General features: G+C 39.0%; 5 protein-coding genes and 3 non-coding genes across 14 annotated transcripts; 6 read left to right on the plus strand and 2 right to left on the minus strand.

Moving 5' to 3' along the window:
- Window positions 1-2,662, plus strand: azyx-1 (Alternative N-terminal open reading frame of ZYX-1; the record flags this gene model as incomplete). The annotated part of the gene is made up of 4 exons (NM_001420605.1): window positions 1-41; window positions 128-229; window positions 2,230-2,514; window positions 2,590-2,662. The coding sequence occupies 4 exons, from the start codon at window positions 1-3 to the stop codon at window positions 2,660-2,662; spliced, it is 501 nt and encodes a 166-aa protein (NP_001407546.1).
- Window positions 185-14,546, plus strand: zyx-1 (Zyxin; the record flags this gene model as incomplete). 5 transcript variants are annotated; one of them, NM_001267435.4, is made up of 10 exons in its annotated part: window positions 185-229; window positions 2,230-2,514; window positions 2,590-2,673; window positions 2,720-3,060; window positions 3,659-3,935; window positions 7,919-8,111; window positions 11,773-11,942; window positions 12,047-12,225; window positions 12,857-13,004; window positions 14,325-14,546. In NM_001267435.4, the coding sequence occupies 10 exons, from the start codon at window positions 185-187 to the stop codon at window positions 14,544-14,546; spliced, it is 1,944 nt and encodes a 647-aa protein (NP_001254364.1). The 5 variants fall into 5 exon arrangements, with proteins under 5 accessions (NP_001254364.1, NP_496776.1, NP_001254365.1 ...); NM_064375.10 differs by lacking the exon at window positions 14,325-14,546 and adding an exon at window positions 13,593-14,009; NM_001267436.3 differs by lacking the exons at window positions 185-229; window positions 2,230-2,514; window positions 2,590-2,673; window positions 2,720-3,060; window positions 14,325-14,546 and adding an exon at window positions 13,593-13,682 and having other exon boundaries at window positions 3,702-3,935.
- Window positions 1,832-1,852, plus strand: 21ur-12112. Its single transcript, NR_051820.1, has one exon.
- On the minus strand, window positions 3,090-3,538 carry F42G4.10. The gene has a single exon (NR_051821.1). It is a non-coding gene; the product is annotated as an Unclassified non-coding RNA F42G4.10 (non-coding RNA).
- On the minus strand, window positions 8,414-8,553 carry F42G4.9. Its single transcript, NR_051822.1, has one exon. It is a non-coding gene; the product is annotated as an Unclassified non-coding RNA F42G4.9 (non-coding RNA).
- Window positions 14,547-16,512: 1,966 nt separating the features above from the next.
- F42G4.5 (NR LBD domain-containing protein) lies at window positions 16,513-19,261 on the plus strand (the record flags this gene model as incomplete). Of its 3 annotated transcripts, NM_001129139.2 has the most annotated exons (5): window positions 16,513-16,627; window positions 16,802-16,946; window positions 17,723-18,092; window positions 18,214-18,345; window positions 19,010-19,261. In NM_001129139.2, 5 exons carry the CDS (start codon window positions 16,576-16,578, stop codon window positions 19,136-19,138), a joined length of 828 nt encoding a protein of 275 aa, NP_001122611.1. The 3 variants fall into 3 exon arrangements, with proteins under 3 accessions (NP_001122611.1, NP_496778.2, NP_001254367.1); NM_064377.3 differs by lacking the exon at window positions 16,513-16,627 and having other exon boundaries at window positions 16,702-16,946; NM_001267438.3 differs by lacking the exons at window positions 16,513-16,627; window positions 16,802-16,946 and having other exon boundaries at window positions 17,778-18,092; window positions 19,010-19,138.
- Window positions 19,262-22,410: 3,149 nt separating this feature from the next.
- F42G4.6 (YDG domain-containing protein) lies at window positions 22,411-23,789 on the plus strand. The gene is made up of 4 exons (NM_001383977.2): window positions 22,411-22,505; window positions 22,559-22,687; window positions 22,745-23,031; window positions 23,363-23,789. Exons 1-4 carry the CDS (start codon window positions 22,449-22,451, stop codon window positions 23,727-23,729), a joined length of 840 nt encoding a protein of 279 aa, NP_001370002.1. The 5' UTR covers window positions 22,411-22,448; the 3' UTR covers window positions 23,730-23,789.
- A 150-nt stretch (window positions 23,790-23,939) lies between these two features.
- On the plus strand, window positions 23,940-24,260 carry Y81G3A.2 (uncharacterized protein; the record flags this gene model as incomplete). Its single annotated transcript, NM_001377888.1, has 2 exons — window positions 23,940-24,080; window positions 24,141-24,260. The coding sequence occupies 2 exons, from the start codon at window positions 23,940-23,942 to the stop codon at window positions 24,258-24,260; spliced, it is 261 nt and encodes an 86-aa protein (NP_001364669.1).
- Window positions 24,261-24,346: the final 86 nt, after the last annotated feature.

Genomic DNA, 24,346 nt, shown 5'->3' on the forward strand with positions numbered 1-24,346 from the left:
ATGAGTTACCTCTCACCACTTCCTCATTATCCTAGTCAAAGGTATCGTTTTTTTTTCATTTCTTCATGTTTTTGTTGTGTTAAATTGTTTGCTCTGTGTCCTGACCTCCAACATATGTGTCTTTCAGCTTGGGTCGTGCTCGCTCCTTCAGCACTATTCCAGACTCGGCATCCGCTACTGATCTATGGGACCCCCGCCTCCGCCTCCACCACCCCCTCTACTCCCATCCGTAAGTTGAACTGAAATTGCAAAAGAAAATTGGAAAATGTTCTGAAATTTTTTTAGGCCAAAAGTTTGAAAAAAAATCAATGGCGTGGGAGAGAGGTTTAAAAATTATGTATGTTATCCATTACGGTAGCTCGATAAAACCCCCAAAAGCTCAGGGATTGTCAGAATTTCTTATTTCGATTTGATCTTCAAAAAGTGCGGGAGTTGAGACGCAGACATCTCATCTGATTTCGCAGATCTTGCTGACGTCACAATTTTTCTGAAAAAATTCCCGAATTTTTTGTAGATCACAATTTTTCCGAACAAAAAATTCCCGCATTTTTTGTAGATCACAATTTTTCCGAACAAAAAATCCCGCATTTTTTGTAGATCACAATTTTTCCGAACAAAAAATTCCCGCATTTTTTGTAGATCACAATTTTTCCGAACAAAAAATTCCCGCATTTTTGTAGATCAAACTGTAATGAGACATCCTGACATCACGTGGAAATAGACATTTCAAAATTTAAAATCTTGGCTTTTTGGAGGCAGATGGGTTTAATTATCGTTAATTTATTTCTGAACTGCCGGCTCTTAGAGTCGTTCTGAATTCTATTTCACTTCCCACGCTCTAGACAATACCCTTTCTATTAATTCAAAGCACATTTTGCATATGAAGGTAAACGATTTGCATACGGTAATTTATGTGCTCCTTCTAGCACCCCTGGGCATTTAATTATTCTCATTAATCACTTGAAAAACCATAAATTATTGCTAACCATAATCGTAGTGGCAAATTTTTTTTATCCAGCGGAAATGAGGGTTTTTTCGAAAAATAAAGAAAAAAATGACAGAATACATCCCCAATATACCATACATAACAGTAAAAAAAATTATAAAATTTTTGTAAATTTTTTATGATTTTTTTAAAATTTTGCAAAAATAATAAAAAGGGCCGAATGAAATTTAAATTCCCGCGCAACTGAGTGACGTCATTTTCGACATACCGTATATCTTCTATTAATATGGCCTCCCTATTAGACTTGCACTCCCTATTAGTATTGCCCCTCGGAGACCTTCCGAAAATTAGTATTGCACTCCCTATTAGTCTTGCACTCTCTAATAGTCTTGCGTTAACTTTTTTGTATTGCAAACCCGTCTCGCTAATTTCAGGATTTCAACAACATTTTTGCCTATTTTGCAACAGTTTTCACATCATTTCTACGAGATTGAAGTTTTTGAAATTATATGAAAATCAAATTTTCAGAATTTTTACATATGATTCGAGCTTTTTCAGGAAAAAACTAGTAAGCTCAAAGTCAGAAAATGTTCTGAAAATTAGTATTGCACTCCCTAATAGTCTTGCACTCCCTATTAGTATTGCAAGCGGGAAGACCATCGAAAAATAGTATTGCAGCTATATTAATAGAAGAAATACGGTATTTGTGTTTTCCCGCTATATTAGTCTCCATTTTGGCCAATTTCAAAGTTTAATCCAATTTCAGAGTTTTGGCAATTTTCTTTGCAATTATATAGTTTTCTTTACGGAAAAATTTCTGAAAAATTGGAAAATTAAATATGTTTCAAATTATAAAATAAAGAAAAAAAATAAAGAAAAACCCAATTAGTTTGGGCGTGAATGAAAAATTAAAATTTTTTTTAAATTTTAAACAGTTATAATCGGTATATTAGGACAGTATTCTGTCATTTAAAGCAAAAAATCTACCGACCTTTAATTAAAAAAATTGTTTTCCTCAAATTTGGCAGATTTGGTTAGTTTGAAAAATTTTACAACTTTGAGAGCCTATAACTCAGTTGTCGTTTGCTCTACTCAAAAATTGTCAACTGTCAAAATGTTTTTTAGTTCTTTTTCTACATTTTTTAGTTTGACAATTATTGGTATCTTGAAAAAGAACCAAGATATAGCGTTTCAAAGTAATGTAGTCGGGTGAAACTAAAATATGAAATGTGATATGATCTTATATAACTATTTACTTCCAAAAGTAAGAAATTAACTTCTAGGGAGAGATACTACCATCTCGCAAATGGAAGACAGAGGATGCACCACGACGTAACAACCATCCCGCACCTGCGCCGCCCAAGCCGTCCCGTCCCACAGTGGACGCTTCGGCACTACAGCACGCCGCAGCACGTCTGCGTAAGACCGGCTACAACGAACCGGTTCGAGGTGACGTCGAGAATCTATCCGATGGACGATTGGACCGACCGCATCAACAATTGCCTGACGGAGATCGGACGTATCGCGCGAACCTCCAACAATTGGCTCAGCCGAAAACCAGAGCAGAGGTGAGAGGGTTTTTAGAGAGGTTGCAGCCGACAACTCCCGGGCTGATGCGTCATTAAAATTCTGATAATTTTCAGATTCCTTCTCCGCCCACTTATTCCAACCAACCTCGTCCGCTCGGCGACTTTCATCGAGACCCCAATGCGTTAAGCCAATTCCAGGTACTACATTCCATCGGTCCTCATAAAAAAATCAAAAACTTTCCAGCAATCCCGAGAGGCTCTTCTATCAAGTACTTCCCCAACTTCAAACTATAGCCCAATCAATAAATTCTCATCATCCACTCTAACTCAATACGCAAACAAGTCCCCGTCGCCTCCATCATTTGGTAATAGTAATAGTGAGGCAACTTATGTGTCTCCATATTCTTCTAAACACTCATATCCTACAAACTTCCGAAGCTATCACAAGGACGACGATTATTTTAATAACACGGCAACTACGGCAACCACCACAACATCAAGCAATAGCTTAAACGAGAACAATAATTCGAATAAATATGGCAATAAGGAGACGGTTCTTCAGTGGTCGGAGCCCTACGATCCAAGGTAATTATTTTTTAGTTGTTGGAAAATTAACACTTTATGGTTAGCGCCCGACATTTTATGTATAGCGGCCGACACCTCATAGGTACCAGCCGACACCTCACAGGTATTTGGCCAAGAGGCTGACATTTAACGGGTATCTTTTGACAACTTGTGAGATGCGCTCGACACCTTACAGTTAGCGGCCGACACCTCGTGAGTTGCGGCTAGCATTGCATGTACAGCGACCGAATGGTTCTTAGGCCAATATCTGTGTGTTGGCCGACTGGGTTTTAGTCTACCTCGATTGAGTAATAGCCGACACTTCACTGGCATTGTTTGAAGCCTTATGAGAAGCAGCCGACATCTTGCGGGTAGCGGCTGATATTTTATAGATACAGACTGAATTCCATAGGATGTGCCAGAACCTAATAGGTAACACTACCTAATGGGTAGCAGCCGACAACTCACGGGATTTTTCAGCCAAATATCTTATTACACACTTTAACAGTGGCGACCGATGCCTTATTGACAGCAGCCGGCCCCTCACGGGATTTCAGCCACTGCTTTATATTTAGCGGCTGACAGGGGTGGAAGCCATCCTAATTCTTCGAATTTTCAGTAAAATCCGCCGCTCACAGTCCCCAATCCGCAACGCTCGAGAAATGATCCACGAGTACTCGACAACGAACTACGTCACAGAAGTCCAGCAACCACCTCCACCACCACCAGATCTTTATCAACGAATGACTCAAGCAAGAACTTTCCTCCAGAATTCCCTGGCAAAGCAGCTACGCGACGAGGGGCTCACCGAGTCACAAAAAGCCGCGAACCGTAATCAGACAGGTGCTCTGAGCGCGTCTTCTTCGATTCCCTTCGATGCGTCGCAAATTGTCAAGGTTAGTTGTCATCGTCGTAGTTTTGTGTTCTCATTGTTAGTTCCAAAAGAAGAAGCATCTAGAGTGGATAGACTCTTCAATCAAATCGAGATAAGTCCATGTCCATTCAATTCAGAAGGGGGGAAAGAAGTGGAGAGGATGGGGAGACAAAAACGGGAGGCCTTGATTGATGAGAGCGTTTATTTGTGTGCTCTGCTTCTAGTGAAAGAGATTTGTTTAGTTTAAGCGAATGATCAATGATTACTGAAAATTTAAGAACCTTTGAAACCTTAAAAAATGGATTTGAAGAATTCGATTATCTTTCAACTGTTGAAAACCCAAAATAGATTTCCACGGGCGGCCAGATAAAAAATACCAACTGGAAAAATGTTGAAACCCCTAAAGCCAGAAAAAGCGTCTAAAAATTATCGAAAATGGATCTCGCAAGACAGATTTGAAAATTGAAAATTTGAATTTTCAGCTGTGAATCCGAGTTATAAGCTTTCAATTTTGCCGCAGGTTTTTGGTTTCTGTGAGGTCACTGCTTTTTTGAATCCAAGGGAACTTGATTTACGAGCATATCCTATTGGTTCCACCGTTTTGCCGGATTGGGTGGAGCTTTTTGGGCTTTTTTTTTAGTTTTCAGGGAAAATACATATTCTGTTTTGATTTTGAGTCACTATAAAACTTTCAATAATAATTTCTTTAAAACTCAACATTATGAACTGGTAGCTAAAGTTGCCTGCTGTCTTGAAAACATCAAAATTAGAAACAAGGTGCATCGAGGAGCCTCAAAAACGGCGATTTTTGCCTTTCATTTTTAACTTTTTTTATTAGACAAGAAGCTGTTCGCCTACAAGGCCATCACATAGGCACGTAGACATGTAGCTACGTAGGTACGTAGGCACATAGGCACGTAGGCACGTAGGCACGTAGGCACGTAGGCACGTAGGCACGTAGGCACATAGGCACGTAGGCACGTAGGCACGTAGGCACGTAGGCACGTAGGCACGTAGGCACGTAATTCCAATTTCAAATTTGATTACCTTTCCCTGAGCCTCTCCCCCAAATCCCTGAAACTCTTTTCACTATCAACCTAAGAAACCTTTACGCAACGATGGGTGCCCCCAATCTTTTCTCGATTTTCTGGTTGAATACCTCCCTTCCGTCCGCTTCTTTTCCCTTCTTCTTTCCAATTTTTTTCCAATTTCAATTGACAATGTCCGGCGGCCTCTCGTGCTCCAATTTCATCGCCACTTCTCCTTGTCGAGAAAAAAAATTGAAATGCATACACACACACATTCTTTCAACACGTTTTCCGGAGCCAATATACTTTTTTTTTCACGTACTTCTACTTTTTTTCTTAAGCTTCTGTGCTCTCCTGGCGACAACCGGGGGGAGAATCGATTGTTGTCTCCGCCCGAGCATTCTCCTTAACTTTTGCTCTTTTCCCTGTTGTTCTCCGCCCGCCAGAAGCCAGGCGACTCCTTGTTATTTCTGACATACATGCTCACACCATAATTATGCAAAGATGCGTCTTTTGGTGTGCTCCGCGGCTCCGCGAGCTTGAATGTTTCACGACTTGCTTTCTTTTTTCCAATGTGTTTTTTTTCGCAACAAACAAAATGTGGCTGTGCCTTTGAAGGAGGGAAAAGTTGAAACAAAATTGGAAAAAAACGCGGATGAGGAGAAGCAGGAAATTTGAGAATGTATTAGTTGCGGAGAGCAGATAGGAGTAGAAGGACACATGTTTTTTTTTGTGGTCAATTTGAATTTAAATTCAATTTTCGTGTAAATTGATTTTGTTCTTAAATACATTTAATTAAGTCTTGTGCTCCAAGAGCACCTGTTTTCAGGCATTTTTGTGTTTTTTTTTGTAAAAAAAAAACGACTTTTTACAATGAAATTTTCGATTAAAAAATGCTGTGTTTGGAAATTAAATTCTTGAATTTACAATTACCTATAGGCTTAGAAACTCACGGAATTCTGGCTTCCCTCATAAATTGAAATGGAAGAGTTTTCCGAACTAGGTCATTTTGGTTCGGCCATATCTGGGGTAGATTTACGGCGCGTCGCGGCTCGATTTTAGTTGTAAAAATAAATGCATTTGTCCGTGTGGAGTACACGATTTTCCCACGCGTTGTCCGGCAGGCGATTATCAATGGAGCGCGAAAAATGCAATGAGGAAAGCTAGAACCCCGTGCGGAACTTTTAAGGTAAAGTCGGGCGTTTTGTGGCCTAGAAAAAGAGAAAATTCGGCCACGGTCGAAAAAAATTTGTTTTTTTTTTGAAAAATCGGCTTCAAGTTGCGACCAACTTTCAGACAACTCAAAAATAAAATTTAAGTGGCTCTGACGGCGGCCTAGAAAAACCTAAAACTCGGCCATTGTGCTTTTTTAAGATTTTTTATAAGTTTTTTATGGAAACATGCAAAAATTTATATAAATTAACGTCTAACAAATTTGAAATCGGTTTTTTTATTAAAAAATGCTCTGTCTTACAAGTCGACGTAAATGAAACTTACGCCTGGTATGTAGATTTAAAAAAATTTCAGACTACCTATACAAAAGAAACACCTAAGCATTTTTCATTCAGGCAAGCAGGCAGGCGGGCAGGCATGAGTTAGACTTTTCAATTTCTGAGAGAAAAAACCGACCATATATTTTTCTGAACATAAACACAAACCATCTCAAAACAATTAATCATTTTAATGATTCAGAATTCCCCCTTTTCCGCCCAAAAAAAGGAACCCCATTTTTCTTATTTTTCATCGTTCCTTCCCGGCCGCCCGTTTCCATCATCTCCAACTTTTATGTTTTTGTTTCTTTCCCCGCCGCGCTTCGTTCCCCGCAGAAGGCCACAGAGCTCGATTTCATTTTTTTTTCGGTCCACAAACATCAAAACATATGCATTGGAGGGGGAGAAGGGGGGGGGGGAGGACTGCAAAGGGATAGGAATTTCTGTTCATCAATATTTTTTTTCAAATTAAAAAAAATGGAGGAAAGAAAAAAATTAATCATGTAACAATTGCTGGGTATAATTTGGTGGCTCCATGCTCCCCGGAGCCAACACGTCAAGTCGGCCTTTTCCTGCTCCAAAAGTCCTTTTTTCTTCATTCTTCCTTCTCGTTTTTTCCTCTTCCTCCTTCTATTTTTGGCATGGTGGAAACGAAACGAAACTAGATGAAAAATTGGTAGTGCTCAGTGAGCACCAGCAACCAACGTCAAAAGTTTTGGTGAATTTAGGTTGAATTTTTTTTACGAAACTTGCGAGAGAGAGAGAGATGGCTCCGCAAGATTAGGAAGAAGCTCGGGTTGGAGCTTTTTTCGGGAAAAAAGAGCAAAATTATAGAAAAAAAAAGTTCTAACAACTTCAGCAAGTTTTGATAGTAGTTGCCATGTCTTTGGTAGGCAGGTAAATTTTCAGGCGTGCCTATTTCCTGAATTTTGATATGACCCCCGCTGCTTGGTGCTTGTAGATTTCCGCGCTTCAGCTAACTGTTGGAAGTTCCATCAACTAGGCAAGCATACACCTGTAGGTCGCCTTTAAGGCAGGTAGGCAGGCTTTCTACGTAGGTATATTTGCACCCAAAACCTTCTAAGACTTTTTCCGTTACTTAGTAAACCGTTGGAAGTTCCACCTACTTTGGTCGTAGGCAAGCACGAAAATCTAAGGCACCTATAGGCCGCCTTAAAGGCAGGTAGGTAGGCAGGCTTTCTACGAACACATGTTTGAATCTGTATTGTCCAAAATAGGTAAAAGTTGCAGAAAAAAACATAGTTCCGGCTAACATCTCCTGCAAGATTCAGAAAATTTTTTTGGAAAAAAAACCAAATTTTACTGGGGTACTGTAGCCTTCATAACTTAGCTCAACTCACGGCTTGATCTTCATAGAGCTACCTATTTGGAGCATTTGGAGCATTTTCAGATTTATTTTTTTTGTCCTAAAGTTCTCTGCTTACAATTTTTTTTTTCTCAAAATTCCTTAAAACACATATTTCCAGAACTCTTACAACGGCGATGAGGTGGATCATCTGGTGCATCAGATGAGAACAAAGCTGAATCAGCCAGCAGACACCTCACCAAGCATCGTACAGTACCCCCGACGCCAGGCACCGGACTCGTCGCGAGCAAATTACTCGGCAACTACTTCCACGTCTTTCTCCTCCTCCACAACACGCAAAATCATGAATATCAGTGGGTTTTTCTTCTTTTTCTTTTCTTTTTCTTTTCTTTTTCTTGTCTTTCTTTATTTCTCCCCCCGATGGGCTTCTCAACTTCCTGTCGGCTCGTTACATATTCATTGTGTTCTGACTTGTTTAAAGCTTTTTCGAGTGCACATGCGGCGCAGGGATCATAGTTTATGAAGAAGGGGGGCACGACTCCCGGGGATGCACTGCATATATACTTTGAAAACAAAAAAAACAAAACAAAAAAAAAGAAAATCTCCCCTTCCTTCCATCTTCCTATCACGAAAAACGTTTTGTTTTGATTTTTCACGTTTTCCTCCTCTCCTCTCCACTCCGCAATGACGTAGGCTGCCCGGGGTCCCGCGAGAGATGGAAAAGAAGAAGAAGAAGTGAAAACTATGACACGTGTGTGATTCGAACAAGCAAGTAATGAAAAATGACACTCCGTCAGACCAAAATATTTTTTTTTTCGAAACCAGTTGAACTACTTGTAAATCACAAATAAAAGTTGAAATCTAGAAATTCAGAAATCAAAAAATCACGAGCCCGCCCGCGTTCATGTTCATCAGCGGGATACTTGGGCTCCCTGGAGACCCGGCTTACACTTTTTGCCATCCTTTTTTCTGACGATGTGCGAATTATGGCGTTCTGAAGCAAGGCGATGTCATAGAGTTTGGGAGAAAAAGGACAAGTGAGGGCTTGGAGGGTTCGCAGGCACGTAGGCACATAGGTACCTAGGCACGTAGGCACATGGGTACCTAGGCACCTAGGCACCTAGGCCTATAATTTCAATTTCAAACTCCCCCAAATCCCTGAAACTCTTTTCACTATCAACCTAAGAAACCTTTACGCAACTGTAATTGTTAAATTAGAAAGGTTGGGATTTTTGTTTTTTTTTTTCGGAAAATATTGTTAGTTGACAGCTTTTTAATTTAAAACAAGTTTGAGTTTTGCAATTTTTGGAAATTAAAAAAAAAAATTTCAAAAAAATCTCACAGCTTTTTGGCTTTTTCACAAGGCTTTGTAACTCTAGAAACAAGCTACTTTCTGGAAAGCTTGTAGGATCCTATTGTAGTTTGGAAGTTTAATATTATAGGTTGACCTTTTTGGATTTTTACAAACTTGGCAAAACTTGATAATTTTCTAAACCTTTCAATAGAGCTTCCAAAAAGCGCCTATTTTAGGCAAATATTGTTTTTAGACGTGCATGCCTGCATTCTGCCTACTATCAATCTCGTGGTGTCACAGTGTCTCATTTCGGCTTGATCTACGTAGATCTACAAAAAATGGGCGGAGAAGAGACGTAGACTTCTCAACTGATTTCGCATGGTTAAGAACGTGCTGACGTCACATTTTTTGGGCAAAAAATTCCCGCATTTTTTGTAGATCAAACCGTAATGGGTTAGCCTGACACCATGTGCCAATATTATTTGCTTCGAAAAACGAGGCTTTTTTTGATGTAGTTAATTCAGCGCATTTTGGAACACTTTCTGCAAACTGAAACTATGTAGTTTCCGGTTCCTAGGAAGGTAGACCTAATTGTAGGCGTGCCAGCCTACTGCCTACTTTCTGAATAAGTTCTAGAACTCTGATGTTTGCAGGACCGGTTGCAAAGATTTCGAGGCAGGCATAGGTCGCCTTTTTGTTATTTGCTCAGCTTCTCCTAGCTCTGCCACAGTGTGGTCAAATAATTTATGGTTACCGAACTTTGCACATCCCCTTCAATTTCTTTCCAAAACAATAACAATTTGTGGTAGGCGTTCACGTCCATTGATATCTTTTTTTTCATCTCTTTCAAATTGCCATCCCTCTTCTCTCTCGCATGTCTACTCAAACTTCCCAACAACCTATGGCAAGACAAATAGTGCTGAACCGAAAATAAATGACACCCAAGAGCGCGCACACCGAAGTGATCAGAGCAACCGAGAGCAACTGTTGGAAGGGAGACTACGGTTGCCCCGTGCTCTCTTGCTCCGGCGGGCTCCGCCGCCGCGCCCTCCTACTCGTTTTTGCCCCACTCGTTTCTCCCCAGCTGCTGCTCCTGTGCTCCAGCAGCACATCGTCCATCCATCCTCTATCAGCAGCTTCTTCTTCTACTTCTTCTACTTCTGCTTCTTCTTGGTTTTCTCTACTTTTTCGGTGGGCGGTCCGGTCCCCCCTCCAGTTTCCCAACTATCTGCCATTTTTGGGAGGAGAGAAACCACGCCTTCTTATTCTTCACGATTTTTCCCTTTTTCCCTTTCGTCTAAAGTTTCTTTTACTACATATTCTCTGTTTTTTTTCTGGGTTCTGAACTTGTTTTGAACTATGGCGGATCAAGAAGGTTCGTTTTTTTTTCGAAGCTGAAAATTTGTGTTTAGAGAATTTAAATTATCCCCCAGAACTTTTTCTAAAATGCTATGTGCCCACCGTTGTAATGCAACATGTGTCCCCCTAGGCAAATCATCAACCTAGGAAGAATCCTGCCTACCTACCAGGCCTCCAACCGTGCCTACCAAGATCACTCCTAATAAAAAGTGTCCCTAATAGTGTGTACCATGTGTCCCCCTAGGTAGATCATCAACATGGGAAAAATCCTGCCTACCTACGTACCTGCCTGCCTGCCTACAAGGCCACCAACGCTTGCTTTGTTTCTCCTGCTAAAATGAGCATTCTGTTTGCCTTTGAATCAAACCTTTTCAACTCTACAAGGTGCTTCTACAAACTAGCTTAGCAAGGTAGGTTCCTAGGTAGGCACCTAGGCAGGTACCTAGGCAGGCGCCTAGGTCTCCAACTGTGCCTACCAAAATCACTCCAAGTAAAAAGTGCAATAACATGTGTCGAGAAACATGCCCTACAATATTTACAAGACTAATCCAAAGTTTACTCTTTGAATTTCTTCGCTTTTTTCTAACATTTTCTCGTACGCCTCCCATATGACACAACCCACCCTCCGCTCTCAATAATAAACAATTTGCTTGGGGGGCAATAGTGAAACATTATGCGTCACTTTTTTTTTTGCTTCTTGGAAGATTGAAACAAAAAGAAGAAGCAACCGAAAAAGTAACAACACAAAAGGGGTACGGTAGCAGGATGGTTTTTGGTTTTAAAATGATATATTTTGGCGGGGAGCGGAGAGATCAAAAGTTTGTTAACATTTTGTTAGTTGGCACCTTTTTGATATGCCAAATAGCGGCCAAGATATATCAATTTGAAATAATCTTGACATAGGCCACTTCAAACAGCGATATCTCGGCGAGCTTTGGAGATATTGAAAAATTGTCAACTGACAAAATATTGCAAATTAAATTATCTATATTTTGCCAGTTGACAACTTTTTAAAAGAATCAATTCCTGCAGAGATATGAGCATTTGCATCAACGCTGTAGAAGTTTTTGACATTTACCAACTGCAACAAAAATACACCCAATTTCTATGTGTTGTTATTTTATTTCTTTAATTAAAAAAAAAAAAACAGCAATCCAATTTATAGCCAATTCTAGATCATAAAGCGTCTCCAGTGCCTGGTTTATTTTGTCTAGAGAGGCACAACCAGAAAAACAATCAACAAAGCTACAAAAAACCACCCCTCTTCTTTCCAAGCGTCTAATTTAAAATAAAAAGGGGACAAGAAAAAAAAGAAAATAGTTTTTTGTGGAATAAAAATAATTGTAAATCCAAATTTCCAGATATCTGCGTTGGTTGTGGCAAAGAGATCACCGGAGACCAGCCAGGATGCAATGCAATGAATCAGATCTTCCACGTGGATTGCTTCAAATGTGGTCAGTGCTCGAAGACACTTGCCGGCGCCTCCTTCTACAATATCGATGATAAGCCGACATGTGAAGGCTGCTATCAGGTACGTGAACTTTGAGTACTTGGGCTCTGCGAGCCCAGTGCCCTCTGGCTCGAGGAGCAAGATAAGTTGGTCCCTGGAGACGATTAGTTCGTTTTTTTTTCCAGAACTCACTGGAGAAGTGTACCGCGTGCAACCGAGCGATCAGTGACAAACTTTTGAGAGCCTGTGGAGGGGTCTACCATGTGAACTGCTTCGTGTGCTTCTCCTGCAAAAAGTCTCTCGATGGAATTCCTTTTACTCTTGACAAGGACAACAATGTGCACTGTGTCCCATGCTTCCATGAGTGAGTTTTGAGCGACCTACGCCTGCCTCGAGCCTACCTGCAAGCCTAATGCAAAATAAATCGAAAAATTGATAATTTATTTTTTTTGTCGGTGTCGGTCTAGAAGCTTGTAAATCTTCATTTTAATGCGGTAGGCCGATTCGCAGGCAAACTTGGGGTAGGCACTTGCGCCTGACCATAAAATTATCTAGGATGCTGAAAATTAAATTTTGGCGTCGGACATCTCCCGGGTCGTTCAAATTGAGCAGCCCGTGGGAGGTTAAAATTTCAAAAAATTAGTTGGTACCTTTGCAGTTTTGTCGAATTTCTGGTGAACTTTAGAATTTTTTTTTGAAACTTTAAATTTCATTTGAACTTTTGGTTAATCTTAGAAAATTTTTCGTTGAATTAAAGTAGAATCTTAATTTATTACAATTTGTTTGAAAATTTGTCAACTTTAGGTCTTTCTTGAAAGTTAAGCAGTTAACAGTTTTGGTGCCAAACTTTGCAAAAAATCAAGAAGTTTCACATATTTGTATCTCGTTTTTCCATTAGTTTCACGGAACTCAAAAATTTAAAAATGTTGGCTTCTGACTGACTATGTACATTCCATATTCCCCTTTACAAGTCCTATAATCTCAAAATTTTCCAGCAAATTCGCGCCACGATGTGCACTCTGCAGTAAGCCCATAGTTCCACAAGACGGAGAAAAGGAGTCGGTTCGTGTCGTAGCCATGGATAAATCATTTCACGTTGACTGCTACAAATGCGAAGACTGTGGAATGCAATTGTCATCAAAGGTATGGATAGGTTTATATGAAGAGGAGGGAAACTGGTTAGGGGTAATAATTGCATAAAGTAATTGAATAATCGGTTTTTGCTGAAATTGAAGATGGTTATTATAAAGAGAGGGAAAATAGTTATAATAGAAACTGACAATTCTACTTTGGACTTTGGACGAAAAACATAGCAGATTTTAGCGTGCCAGTGAGGTGTCGGCTGCTTTTTTAATCACGGTTATCGCCGACTCACAAGCCTGCCGTAAGGTGTCGGCTGCAAAGTCTGTTTGGACGTTTAATTCACTGCAAATGGACAACAAGTGGCAGCCGACATCTCTCGGGCTTTACGAATTAAGTCGGCCTGTGAGACGTCGGCAGCAACACATTTTACTGAAAATCGGGCATCTCGCTGGCCCTTAGACAGAAAAAGGACCCGCAAGGTGTCGACTGCTTAGTTTGTTTTAAAATTGAATTAAATACAGCGGAATAAAATATAACTTGAAAGGGTGGCATCCGACATCTCCCGGGCCGTTCAAATTGAGCAGCCCGTGTGGTGTCGGCTGCTATAATTTGAACCAAAGCAAAACAAATATCCCACAAAATTTCCAGCTGGAAGGCCAAGGATGCTACCCAATCGATAACCACCTGCTCTGCAAGACCTGTAATGGAAACCGGCTCCGCGTGGTCAGCTCCACGTAAGCGAGCCATCAGTCAACAATTTCCATTCCCCCCATCCGTTTTTCTTCAACTGCCATCCGTCTTTTCCTGTATTTTTTTTCATTTTTTCACCCCAAAATTTTCCGTCTTTTCTACGCCGTCGGTGCCCCCATTCCATCAACGCTTCTTCGTCCTCTAATAGTGTTCCCAAAGTACGTAGACCGTCTCCTTTTGTAAATTCTTCCCCGAAAAAACAAAACCAATTTTTAACTTGCTTGTTCCTTTTTACCGTGGATTGATTGATTTATATTAAATTTCTATTTCATTTTTTCCCCCAGTTTTTTATCGAATAAATAAGAGCCTCTCATTTCTAGTTTTTAATTTTTTTTCTACAAAAAATTATGCGACTTTTATTACAATTTTTATCGATCAGTTTTGTTACAGTACTGGCATGGGTGAGTGTTTTTTTTTTCTTGGCGTAGGATTAGGCTCAGGCTTAGGCTTAGGCTTAGGCTTAGGTTTAGGTTTGGGCTTAGGCTTAGGCTTAGTCTTACGCCGAAACTGCAGACTTTAAAAAATAGGAAAAAAATTTTAAAAAATAAAAAAATAGAAAAATACTTGAAAAATATTGAAAAAGATTTTAAAAATACATACTGTTCAAAAAACAAAAAAAATATATTCCAGAAAGAATGCGAATTCACAAAATGCAAATGGTTTTTCGAGTACGGATGCCAACCTCCCGATGACCTGGACATCAACGGTGGCCACCTCGAACTGTGCAGTGGAGCACTCTTTATCCGTCATCTCTGCTGCAAGTTCCACAAGAATCAACGGTATCTTGGACGCCACGTGGAGCATAATCCGAAGCAATTCGAGTTCATCCCAAGTCTTGCACGACTTCAGTGAAAAATAAAGAAATTCGATTGAATTCAATTCAATTTTAGGATATCGCGTCACCATGAAAAATTGAGGGAATTGAATTCTGGGATATCTTTTTTTGTTTACAGAAAAGTTGGGAAAAGTCACATTGCGTCTTGAAGTAGAATTTCGTTGAAAAATATTTAAGGACTAGGCTCAGGTTTATACCGATACAGCATACGTTTAAAAAAAAGTTTGAAGCTACCTGCCACATTTTTGGTAAAGAATTTTCCAATATAAGGCATTTGGTTTTCTACTTTTGGTCACACGTGCTTTCCCAATTACAGATGTGAAAATTCCAGCGAGAAAACCGAACTCTGCTGCTGTAAATACAACAAATAAAAGTGGTTTTTGATTTTCTGACTGCCCAATAATACACTTGTGTAAACATGTAACTAGCAGCTTCAAGCACACACAAATTTTTAGTCGAATGACTCAAAAACAGCACACATATTTGCTTTTCACAGTTTTAGTTCCGTTCAGAAACATGTGTGGCATGTAGAACTTTTAATTGTATGTACATGGAGCTGGAAAAGTGACTTTTCCTGGTTTCATGATGCTATGAGAGCAAAGTATTTGTAGTTATCTGGGTGCTAGATTCAGAAATAGAAATTGGAGAATTTTATGTATAAATTTGACGATTTTGTTTTAAAAGCGTTTGGCTTTTTTTAAAACATTTATTTTTGATTTTGGAATTAAGAATGTGACCACAAAACACGAGCGGCTTGGTTTTAAGACTTCAATGGTAGGCAGGCACGGTTTTATGCCTATCTGCCTGCCTATGGCCTAAGCTGGATTGCACGTGGTGTCGATTGTAGGATATTTGATCAGTGTAGATCTACGCATGTTTCAACAAAAAAGTACTTTGGGCAGTTCGACATGCGCAGGTTGTATTGTAGGCAGGTAGGAACGACAGGGTGATCTATTATATATACACATATATATATATATATATATATATATATATATATCATATTAACCTAATCATTTCTGGTTTTCAAACAATTTTTTAGGAACTGAGAAGGTGTTGCCGGAGTCAGACATGGAGGAAGACAAGCTAGGCCGTGCCTACCTACCAGAGTTGTGCGGCAATTTTGCCGAATTTGCCGTTTGCCGAGCTCGCCACAAATTGGATTTCAAAAATTTGACGTTTTTTTTTTCAAAAATCAAACTTGTGCTCAGAATTCACTAGTTTTGGAGCTTCTAGAAATATCAAAAATTTTCACAATTTTCGTAGTTTGCTGCAAATCAGAACGGCAAATTTGCCGAATTCGCCGTTCTCGGAAAATATTGGAAAAGTGATTTGCCGAATTTGCCGGGCTCGCCAAGTTTTTGAGATTTTTTTGGAGATCAAATTTTGGAGTTCTAGGTTACTTGTTAAGGTTTAAAAAAAAACGTTGTTTCATGCCTGCCTGCCTGCCTACTTGCCTGCCTGTCTGCATACCTGCCATAGCTACCTGTGATGTTTTTTCTTCAATTAGCCTATTTTTATATTAAATAATTATATAATACTACCCTCTCCAACCTGCCAACCTATCCATATTACTAATTGATAACTCTTCAACTGTACAGTTTTTCTGCACTTTATTACGAGTTTGAAGTCTCCAAAGTATGATCAAGTTGCTACCCCTTGTTTCTCTTCTGCAAAACTTTTCACACACTCTTTTTCCTTCTTTTCCAACCATACCTTTTTTCAGAAAAAGCGATAAAAGTTGATGAGAATGTGTAGTGGAGACGCCGAGAAATCAGCCCTTCAGCCACGGGGTTATCGGCGACGGTTCAAATGTGAAGAAAAGGGGTTGGAAGCAATCACACAATCAACTATATGATAAAGCACAAAATATTTAAAGCAGGGTGGAGAGGTACTCTAGATAACGGAAATATTTCAGTCAATCTTTTCATAAACTCGTTTCGTTTTAGGAATCAGAACTAAGAATTTTGAAATTATATATTTAAGTTTCAGATATTCAAATTCCTGATTCCGAGGAAATCCCCCAATTCGAGACCCTATACATCCATGATTTTTGGCAAGAAAAGTTCGATAGGAAACGTATTCTACGACGTACAGTGTGAGTAGTTTTCTCACAGAGAGCACGTGCTCATGTCTAAATTTCGAAATGACATCATCACCACCACTGAAAAAATGTCTCCTCCTCTTCCCCACTGTTTAAGCCGATTGCTGAAATTGAATCGGTTTCCCATTCCCAGTCATTCTTTCTTTATGAGTTTTCTTACCGTTCCAGGTGTGGAGCAAGAGAAGAAAAAGAGCAACTCGATCCTTCGCCAGCTCTCTCAACTTTCGAGGCGGTCCATAGAAAGCCTATCGTCAACACTTTCGTCGCCACGTACACCGAGCCCAAGAGCCACTTTTTCGGATTATCCGAATCCGTGAGTTTTTAGTTTTTAAAACTTTTAATTTGGTATCTTGGTGTAGGAAAGCCTTCAAATTGTTAGCTAAAACATAAAAAATTTGGTTTTAAAATTAAAAAAAAAACATGTTGGTTATTACTAAATTCCACTAGATTTTTGGAAAACCTACTCTGTTTGGAAACTGAAATTTTTCCAGTTTTCGTCTGGAAAAATCAATATCGTAACAACTAGTCGATAACTTGTTTGGGACAAATCGTTCCAAATTTAGAAAAGTTATAGGCATGTGGCAGGCATCGATTTATGCCGCGCTTGCCTACGTACCTACCTACCTGTAATTTTCCAACTTTTTGTTCTGTTGAAATACGTTCTTAAGAAAGAACGAAATTTTTAAGCATTAACAATTAGAAAGGAGCAAGTTTTATTGAAAAATTCGAAAAAAAAAATCCTTACGTTTTCCTAACTTAGACAAGTTATAGGCAGCCTCCTAGGTGGTAGCCAGGTATTTTTTTATTACTCCTGCCTACGTATCTACCTACCTCTACTTTTCCAATTTTTTTTCTGTTGAAATACGTTCTAAAGTTGCGAAACTTTAGAAATGAAAAAGTTTTCTTGAAAAATTCGAAAAAAAAACTGAATTACGTGTACCTAACACACATTCCATTACAAAACACTGTCATAAAAGTTTATAGTTTTTTAGCACAGAAACTATGAATTGCACGGTCAGCTGAAATTTCAGCACACACAATTTTTGCAGCTTCACCCAACAATGTTTGAACAACCTTGTATTTTTTCAGATGTGAACTCATCCTACTCTCTGCTCTCCAGGCTCACATAATATCGGGAGACGACATGCGAAATTGCTCCACTGAAATTCAGGCCCTGACGCTTTGTGAAAAGCAGAAGCTTATCAACTTTTTCAAACCAGAAGGCGACGCTTCTGGAATTATTGAGAACAACGCTTTCAAGGCCTTCAACTGCTCGAATCTCTCATCAGACCTTCTCAAGGAAGACGGCTCCGAGCTCTTGGAGCAACTTTGGCTGAAGCTTAACAGTCTCGTCATCCCATCCCTGCAATCAATGTGCTTTCCACTCATCGAAATCGACACGTCATTTGATGTTCAGACCCTCATATTGACTGCCTTCCGCGACAGAGTTCTCGCAAAGGTAATAAAAATAATTCTTAAGTGCTCTTGGTCAGTGCCTTTTTGTTTATCAGAGGGTATTGATGTCAGGAAACCAAAAACTGAAAGTTTTTGTGTGTGTAGATTGAAAGTGTCGATTTCAGCTTCTGCAAGATGCTGATCGAGAATTCCCGCAATTAAAATCAATTTTGCTGACGATATTGGTGGAGACGGAGGACATACCGACTTCATTGAGAACTAAAATTGACATTTGCCTTGGGAAAAGCCCTTCAACGGTGAGCAAAACAAAGTTTCTAGAATTGAAAATTTCAAAAAATATTGGTGTGGTACCGAAAATTGAGACTGCTTTTTTTTGACCCAAAATGGTCAAAAACTACCGAATTTCGTAATGAGACGCTTTGAAAATTTCTCAAAAAAAAAGCTATGGCAGTTCAAAGTTCTGGGAAAAATAGGAAAAATACCATTTTCAGCTGAAATCGAAATTTTTTTTGTTGTAAAAATTCAGATTTTATGTTAGCTAAAACTAGGCCTGTTTCGCAGAACTTTGAACCACCATAACTTTTTTTTGAGAAATTTTCGAAACGTTTTATTACGAAATTTGGTAGTTTTGGGTCATTTTGGGCCTAAAAAAGCAAAATTTCATATTTCGGTACTCCAGCTTTAACCGTTGATGAAATTTGAATTACCGTAGTTGCTCTGTTGAACGAAACTACTTTATTTTAAAAGGCTATATCTTGGTTTATTTGAAAGCTACCAACACATTTTTTACTACAAAAAATAGAAAAAGATAGAACAAATATTTTACTAGTTAACAATTTTTGTGTAGGACAAACCAGAATTAAGATATAAGCTGTTAAAGTTATGACATTAAAATTCGAATTTCTACCCAATTTTTTTTGAAACTCGCCATTTTCCAACAAAGAATGTTCAAATTTTCAGTCCAAACCCCGCTACCAAAAGAAGATCCGTTCGAAGACCGATTCCTGCTTGTCAAGTAAACGAAAATCCGTATCCTGGATGGACGATATGCAGGACAACTCCCGCAAATCTTCAACATTCTGTGCATAGTTATAGATAGCTTTACTTTTTTTTAAAACTGCATAATTTGTATAATTGGGTCATTTTTCTAGGTTGGTCATTTTTCTAAATGTGTGTATAAATATGAGAAAATAAATATGTATGTTTCAAAATTTCCACGACTTGTTCCACGATTTTTTCACATGAAATGTTGTGTTTAATTAGTGATAAGAAAGTTCGGAGTAATCAATTTCCAAATTTTCCAGGACAAATATTGTTTTATTTCGTTTAGAATTGAATTCAAAATTCTAGCAGAGTTTTATGTAGACACAAAACTATTGTGCAGTTTATTCATATTATTATTATTATTATTATTGACAATTGAATTAAAGCAGGCAGGTACACGGAAGTACATAGGCGGAGACGCCGGGAATTATCGAGTTATAAATCATGATATTTGTTCGGAAAAAAAGGTTACGAAATTATTGATGATGTACATTGGAAATTGGAAAGTTTAGTGGTTTGTGTGCGTGAATATTACATCAGCGGGGTGGTTTTTGCACAGGAGAAACAAAAATCAGAAAAGTGTTCAGATTGTAGTCTGTATTAATTGCGATTAGTGTTTATGAGTCGTGAGGTGAAAATATTTATTTGAGGAAAGAATCAGGAAAAACAGAAAAAATGCTTTTTGTACTGTCAAAAATGAGTGTGCCTAGAGGAATAGAGCGCCGACCAATTACCGATGAGCTATGGGCGTGGCCAAGGTAGCTGGTTGGACGATGTCATTTGCGCCCCGCGAATTTGAAATTGAATTAGGTAAAATTCAATATTTTGTTTATTTTTTAATAAAAACATGTTTCCAACAGGCTTTTGAAGCATTTTCAAGAAATTCACTCAAAAATTAAGATTTTGTCGCCTATTCAAGTTCAACATGGTGCATAGATCAGGTAGAACTTTCAATAGCAGTGGGCCTAGAAAAAGCCTAATGCCAACAATAGGCCTATAATTCTCCTACCGTATCTCTATAGTAATCCTGGCAAAACTAAAGCCTCGACCAATTAGCGATGAGCGATGGGTTTGGCCAACGTCGCTGATTGGTCGACACTTTTTTTCACGAATTTGAAATTAAAGCAACTCATGACCACGATTGATGTCGGCTGCTCATTTATCATTCAACATCTATTCTCTGAGAAAAAATATGCAAAAAAACTTTGTTCGATGCACCATGTTGGCTTCAGCTTTGGCAGCTCATAACTCAGTTATCTTTGGGTTTATCAAAAAAGTTTCAACTAACAAAACATTTATCACTTATTTTTCTGTAGCTTTGCAATTTAAACTATGTAGATATTTTTAAAAATAACCGAGATATGAGCTCACAAAATAATTTGAAAATTTTGTTCGATGCGCCATGTTGGTCTCAACTTTGACAGCTCATATCTTGGCTGTATTTAGTTTTATTGAAAAATTGTTAACTGATGAATTATTTATTACATATTTATTTATAATTTTGTAGTTGACAAAAAATTGCTACCATCAAAACAAACTGTGATATGAGGTACCAAGGTAAGACACACGTTTTGCTTGATTTTTTCGATATGAATACAGTTATTTCTGACTTTAAACTTTGGAGACAAAAATAGATATATTTATGATTTTTCTTATCTTTATTGTTTCTTTTTTCCGAATTTTTCTCCAGAAATACTTCTTTTTCCAATTTCCGGTGGTTTTTTTCGCAGTGAAACCTCGCTATCTTTATTGTTATTATATGTCTTCTATCTACAATAAATTTCTATTTTTAGACATATTCCACAATTGTTTTGTTTCCCTCGAAACATCATGTGCTTCTTCTGGCTCTTCTGCTCTCCTCGCATCAACATCAAAAACCTTTGTCACGTGCGTGCTTTGTTCACCCTTGTATTCGTACTTTCAGACATGGTTTCTCCCGAGAAACGGCACTCAATCAAAATTGGAGTCGTACTGATAAGAGAAAGTGGCAACAGTTTATGTTTGTGTGACACAAGTGGTCCACGGAACCCTTTTTTTACCCTTTTTTTCTAGTTGATGGCCGAGTTTTCTCTAGTCGATGGCCGAGTTTTCTTTAGTTGATGGCCGAGTATTTGGTGGCCGTTTTTCTAGTCGATGACCGACTTTTTAGCGACCGAGGCTTTCTAGTTGGTGGTGGAGGTTTTCTAGTTAATGACCGAGTTTTTCTAGTTGATCACAGACTTTTTGGTGACCGAGTTTTTCTAGTTTATGGCCGAGTCTTTCTAGTTAATGGCCGAGTTTTTCTAGTCGGTGGCCAAGTTTTCTCTAGTTCATGGCTGGGTATTTCTTGTTGATGGCTGACTTTTCGGTGGCAGAGTTTTTCTAGTCGATCACCGACTTTTTAGGGACCGAGCCTTTCTAGTTGATGGCCGAGTTTTTAGTTGATGGCCGAGTTTTTATAGTTAATGGCCGAGGCTTTCCTAGTTGATGACCGACTTTTTGGTGGCCGAGTTTTCTCTAGTTAATGGCCAACTTATTCTAGTTGTTGATCAAAATTTTTGCGCTCCATTGCAAACAGGTTTTTTTTTTAAATTAAGATAGAGCTCCATCAGGCGTACCTGCCTACCTATCTGCCTGCCTACTTGCCTGCCTACTTATCTGTCTCCTTGCCTTTCCATCTGTTTACTTACCTGCCAGCTGCCTGCCTGCCCGCCTGCCTCCCAAACCATAGAGACCAACATTCTCACGCTTCGAAAAAAAAAACGTTTAAGCCGTTTAAGCCGAGTTACTTGGTGCTCAAACTTATCAGTTTTTCCTTCTTTTGAAATTTTTGAAAGTTTCAAACTTCGCGCTTCTCGCAACCCATCTCGTTTACTCTCATAAACTACACAAAACAGTCAAAACAACAATTGATTGCTTGATAAAATTGTGCATTTTCAGTACGCAACAGGTTCATTTTGCGGTCGTAAACCATCTCCGGATTCGTAAAACGAGAATTTAATTTACTTTTGCCTACTGATAAGGAAGTGGCGCGAGATGGAGAAAAGACCAAAAGAGTTTTTTTTATCAATAAAAGTCAAAAGTGAAAGGAGCTGGAAAAGTCGAGGGGTCACATGATGGAAAAGGCGAAGATCAAATGAATATGGATTTTAGGGAGAAATTCCGAGGAAGTTGAATGGCAGAAAAAGAACATTTGAGAAATTAAACAATAAAATATACAAAATTAATTTTCGTTACGTGACCGAAAGTTCACCTTTACAACCACAAAAAACTCGGCAAAACAGAGAAAAAAGCAACAACGTAGATTTCGTAAATTTTCAATCATTGTTTGATATTTCTGTGAAGAGAGGTTCCAACTAATCAAGAGGTACGAATAATGAACGATGAAACCCCAAGATGTCCGTACAACAGCCTCTACAAGCCGCTGAACTTGGTAAGTTCTTGGCAACTCGGTAGCTTCTGAAGCTTCAACAGCCTGTATTTCAGATTAAATCAAAGCCGGATGGATGTTTCAAGCACAACGGTCAGTGTACCTACGGTAAAAATCTAGTGGAAAGTGTGGACGATGGGAACTCCAGAACTCCGTATAACAGCATCTACGAGCCGCTGAGCCTGGTAAGTTCTGGGAGCTCAAGTTTAAAACTTATGGAGCTTCAACATTCTCTTTTTCAGAACAAACCAAAGCCAGATGGTCGGAGCTCCAACGGCAAAAAACCAGTGGACAACGAGTACGTGAATCTTCCTGTATTGAGCGAAGAGCAAAAACTGGCTGATAAGCTTGCGGCCAAGCTGAGAAAGTTGGAGGTGAAGGAGCCGAAGAGCAAGAAAAGAGGAAGTAAGGAGCGAAAGAAGAAGAAGTCGGAGCCCGTAGAGAGCACATATGAGAGCTTGGCCACTATTGAAGGATCCACGAACTACTCTGGTCCAGTTACCACTGAATCTTTGGAGAGCAATGTGAAGTGAGTTTAAAGGAGCATGGCTTACTGAAATGTTTTACTACTGTAACTTGGAGTCCCGGCACGAACAAAACTTTCTGATTACAGTACCTGAGCGAGTTTCGCAGTTAAAAACATCAAGAACTTCTAAATGAAAAAGAGAAAACCTGCCGTACTCGCGGGTACTGTAGTTTTACATGTTCCGGAGCCTGGGCCTAAAATTTTACGCAGCTAGGTAATATCATCGTAATTTTGAATTTTACTAAAATTTACTGACACGAATTTCATAGGGTACTTGCAGTTTGAAAAGCAGAATTTTCTTTTAAAAATTTCCATTTTCAATTTCTATTTTCAGATTCCACCATGCTTCCCAGACGGCCTACATCGGTGTGTACAGCTCTGCGGACGCTGAAGCTCAAGTCAAGAATCGTGGAGAGTTTGCGCTGTACCACCTATTCGAGGTGGGAAACGGCATTGACCATCTCACGGCGACTCTTCCATTGATGCTCGTCTACTACACCACCACCAAGAAGCATCGTCACTATCCGGTTCGAGAGTCTGGAGGCAAAGGAATGGTTCAGTATTCGGTGGATTGTGGATACCCAATCGTTCGCAAACACTACTCGCTCAATCAACTCGTTCAATACTACAAATCGTTCGGATCGATTCAGATGAAACAAGAGGACACTTGCTCTGAAGAGTTCTCCTGGTGGTTGGAATAGATCTTATTTTGAGTTGAATAAAAGGTTTTTTATGTGGAATTAATTGAATGAAGGGTTTCTCATGTGGTTATTTGCAACGTATTTTTTTGAAAATAATCAATATTTTATTTCTAAATTGCTATTTTGATCATGAATCAAGCAAACGCCGATTTTATATCAGGTATCCAATTTTTAAGTTTCTTTTTTATTTAAGTCAAGGATACTTTGGGAATGTTCACCCTTTACTCGACTCTTGCCATTTTTGAAATCTCGACAATGATATTCGGCTTATCATTGTACAGCTTTTTGAAGAACAGAAGACTTCGACAGTTTAAGCTTTCGGAGCTACAGGTAAACGGGATTTTGATCGATGTAGGTTTTACCTAGTCTTGGCGCCAAAATCACTGAAATCAAAAATCAAAAAACTTTCAGGTACATAAATACTACAAGGACAGAGACGTGAAGCCAAAGCTCAACCGAAAAGTTCTAGAAGTCATGGATCCTGGTAGATCCATCTTAAAATCAGTTAAAAACCGAAAAAACCAAGAATAAGACGAATAAGACCAGTGGCAAAAAGGGCAAAAACAAAGGACAATTGAATAAGCCTGCGCTGAGAGAAATACTTTGAGACTATAAGG

Source organism: Caenorhabditis elegans, chromosome II, assembly GCF_000002985.6.
Source record: "Caenorhabditis elegans chromosome II".
NCBI classification, from domain to species: domain Eukaryota; kingdom Metazoa; phylum Nematoda; class Chromadorea; order Rhabditida; family Rhabditidae; genus Caenorhabditis; species Caenorhabditis elegans.

What these genes read in the sequence shown, in the direction of transcription:
- F42G4.6 (NM_001383977.2), top strand. Translation starts at nt 22,449, where the DNA reads ATGAACGATGAAACCCCAAGATGTCCGTACAACAGCCTCTACAAGCCG. An exon ending in TCTACGAGCCGCTGAGCCTG is followed by an intron (nt 22,688 to 22,744) that starts GTAAGTTCTGGG and finishes TCTCTTTTTCAG; the next exon opens with AACAAACCAAAGCCAGATGG. An exon ending in TCTTTGGAGAGCAATGTGAA is followed by an intron (nt 23,032 to 23,362) that starts GTGAGTTTAAAG and finishes TTCTATTTTCAG; the next exon opens with ATTCCACCATGCTTCCCAGA.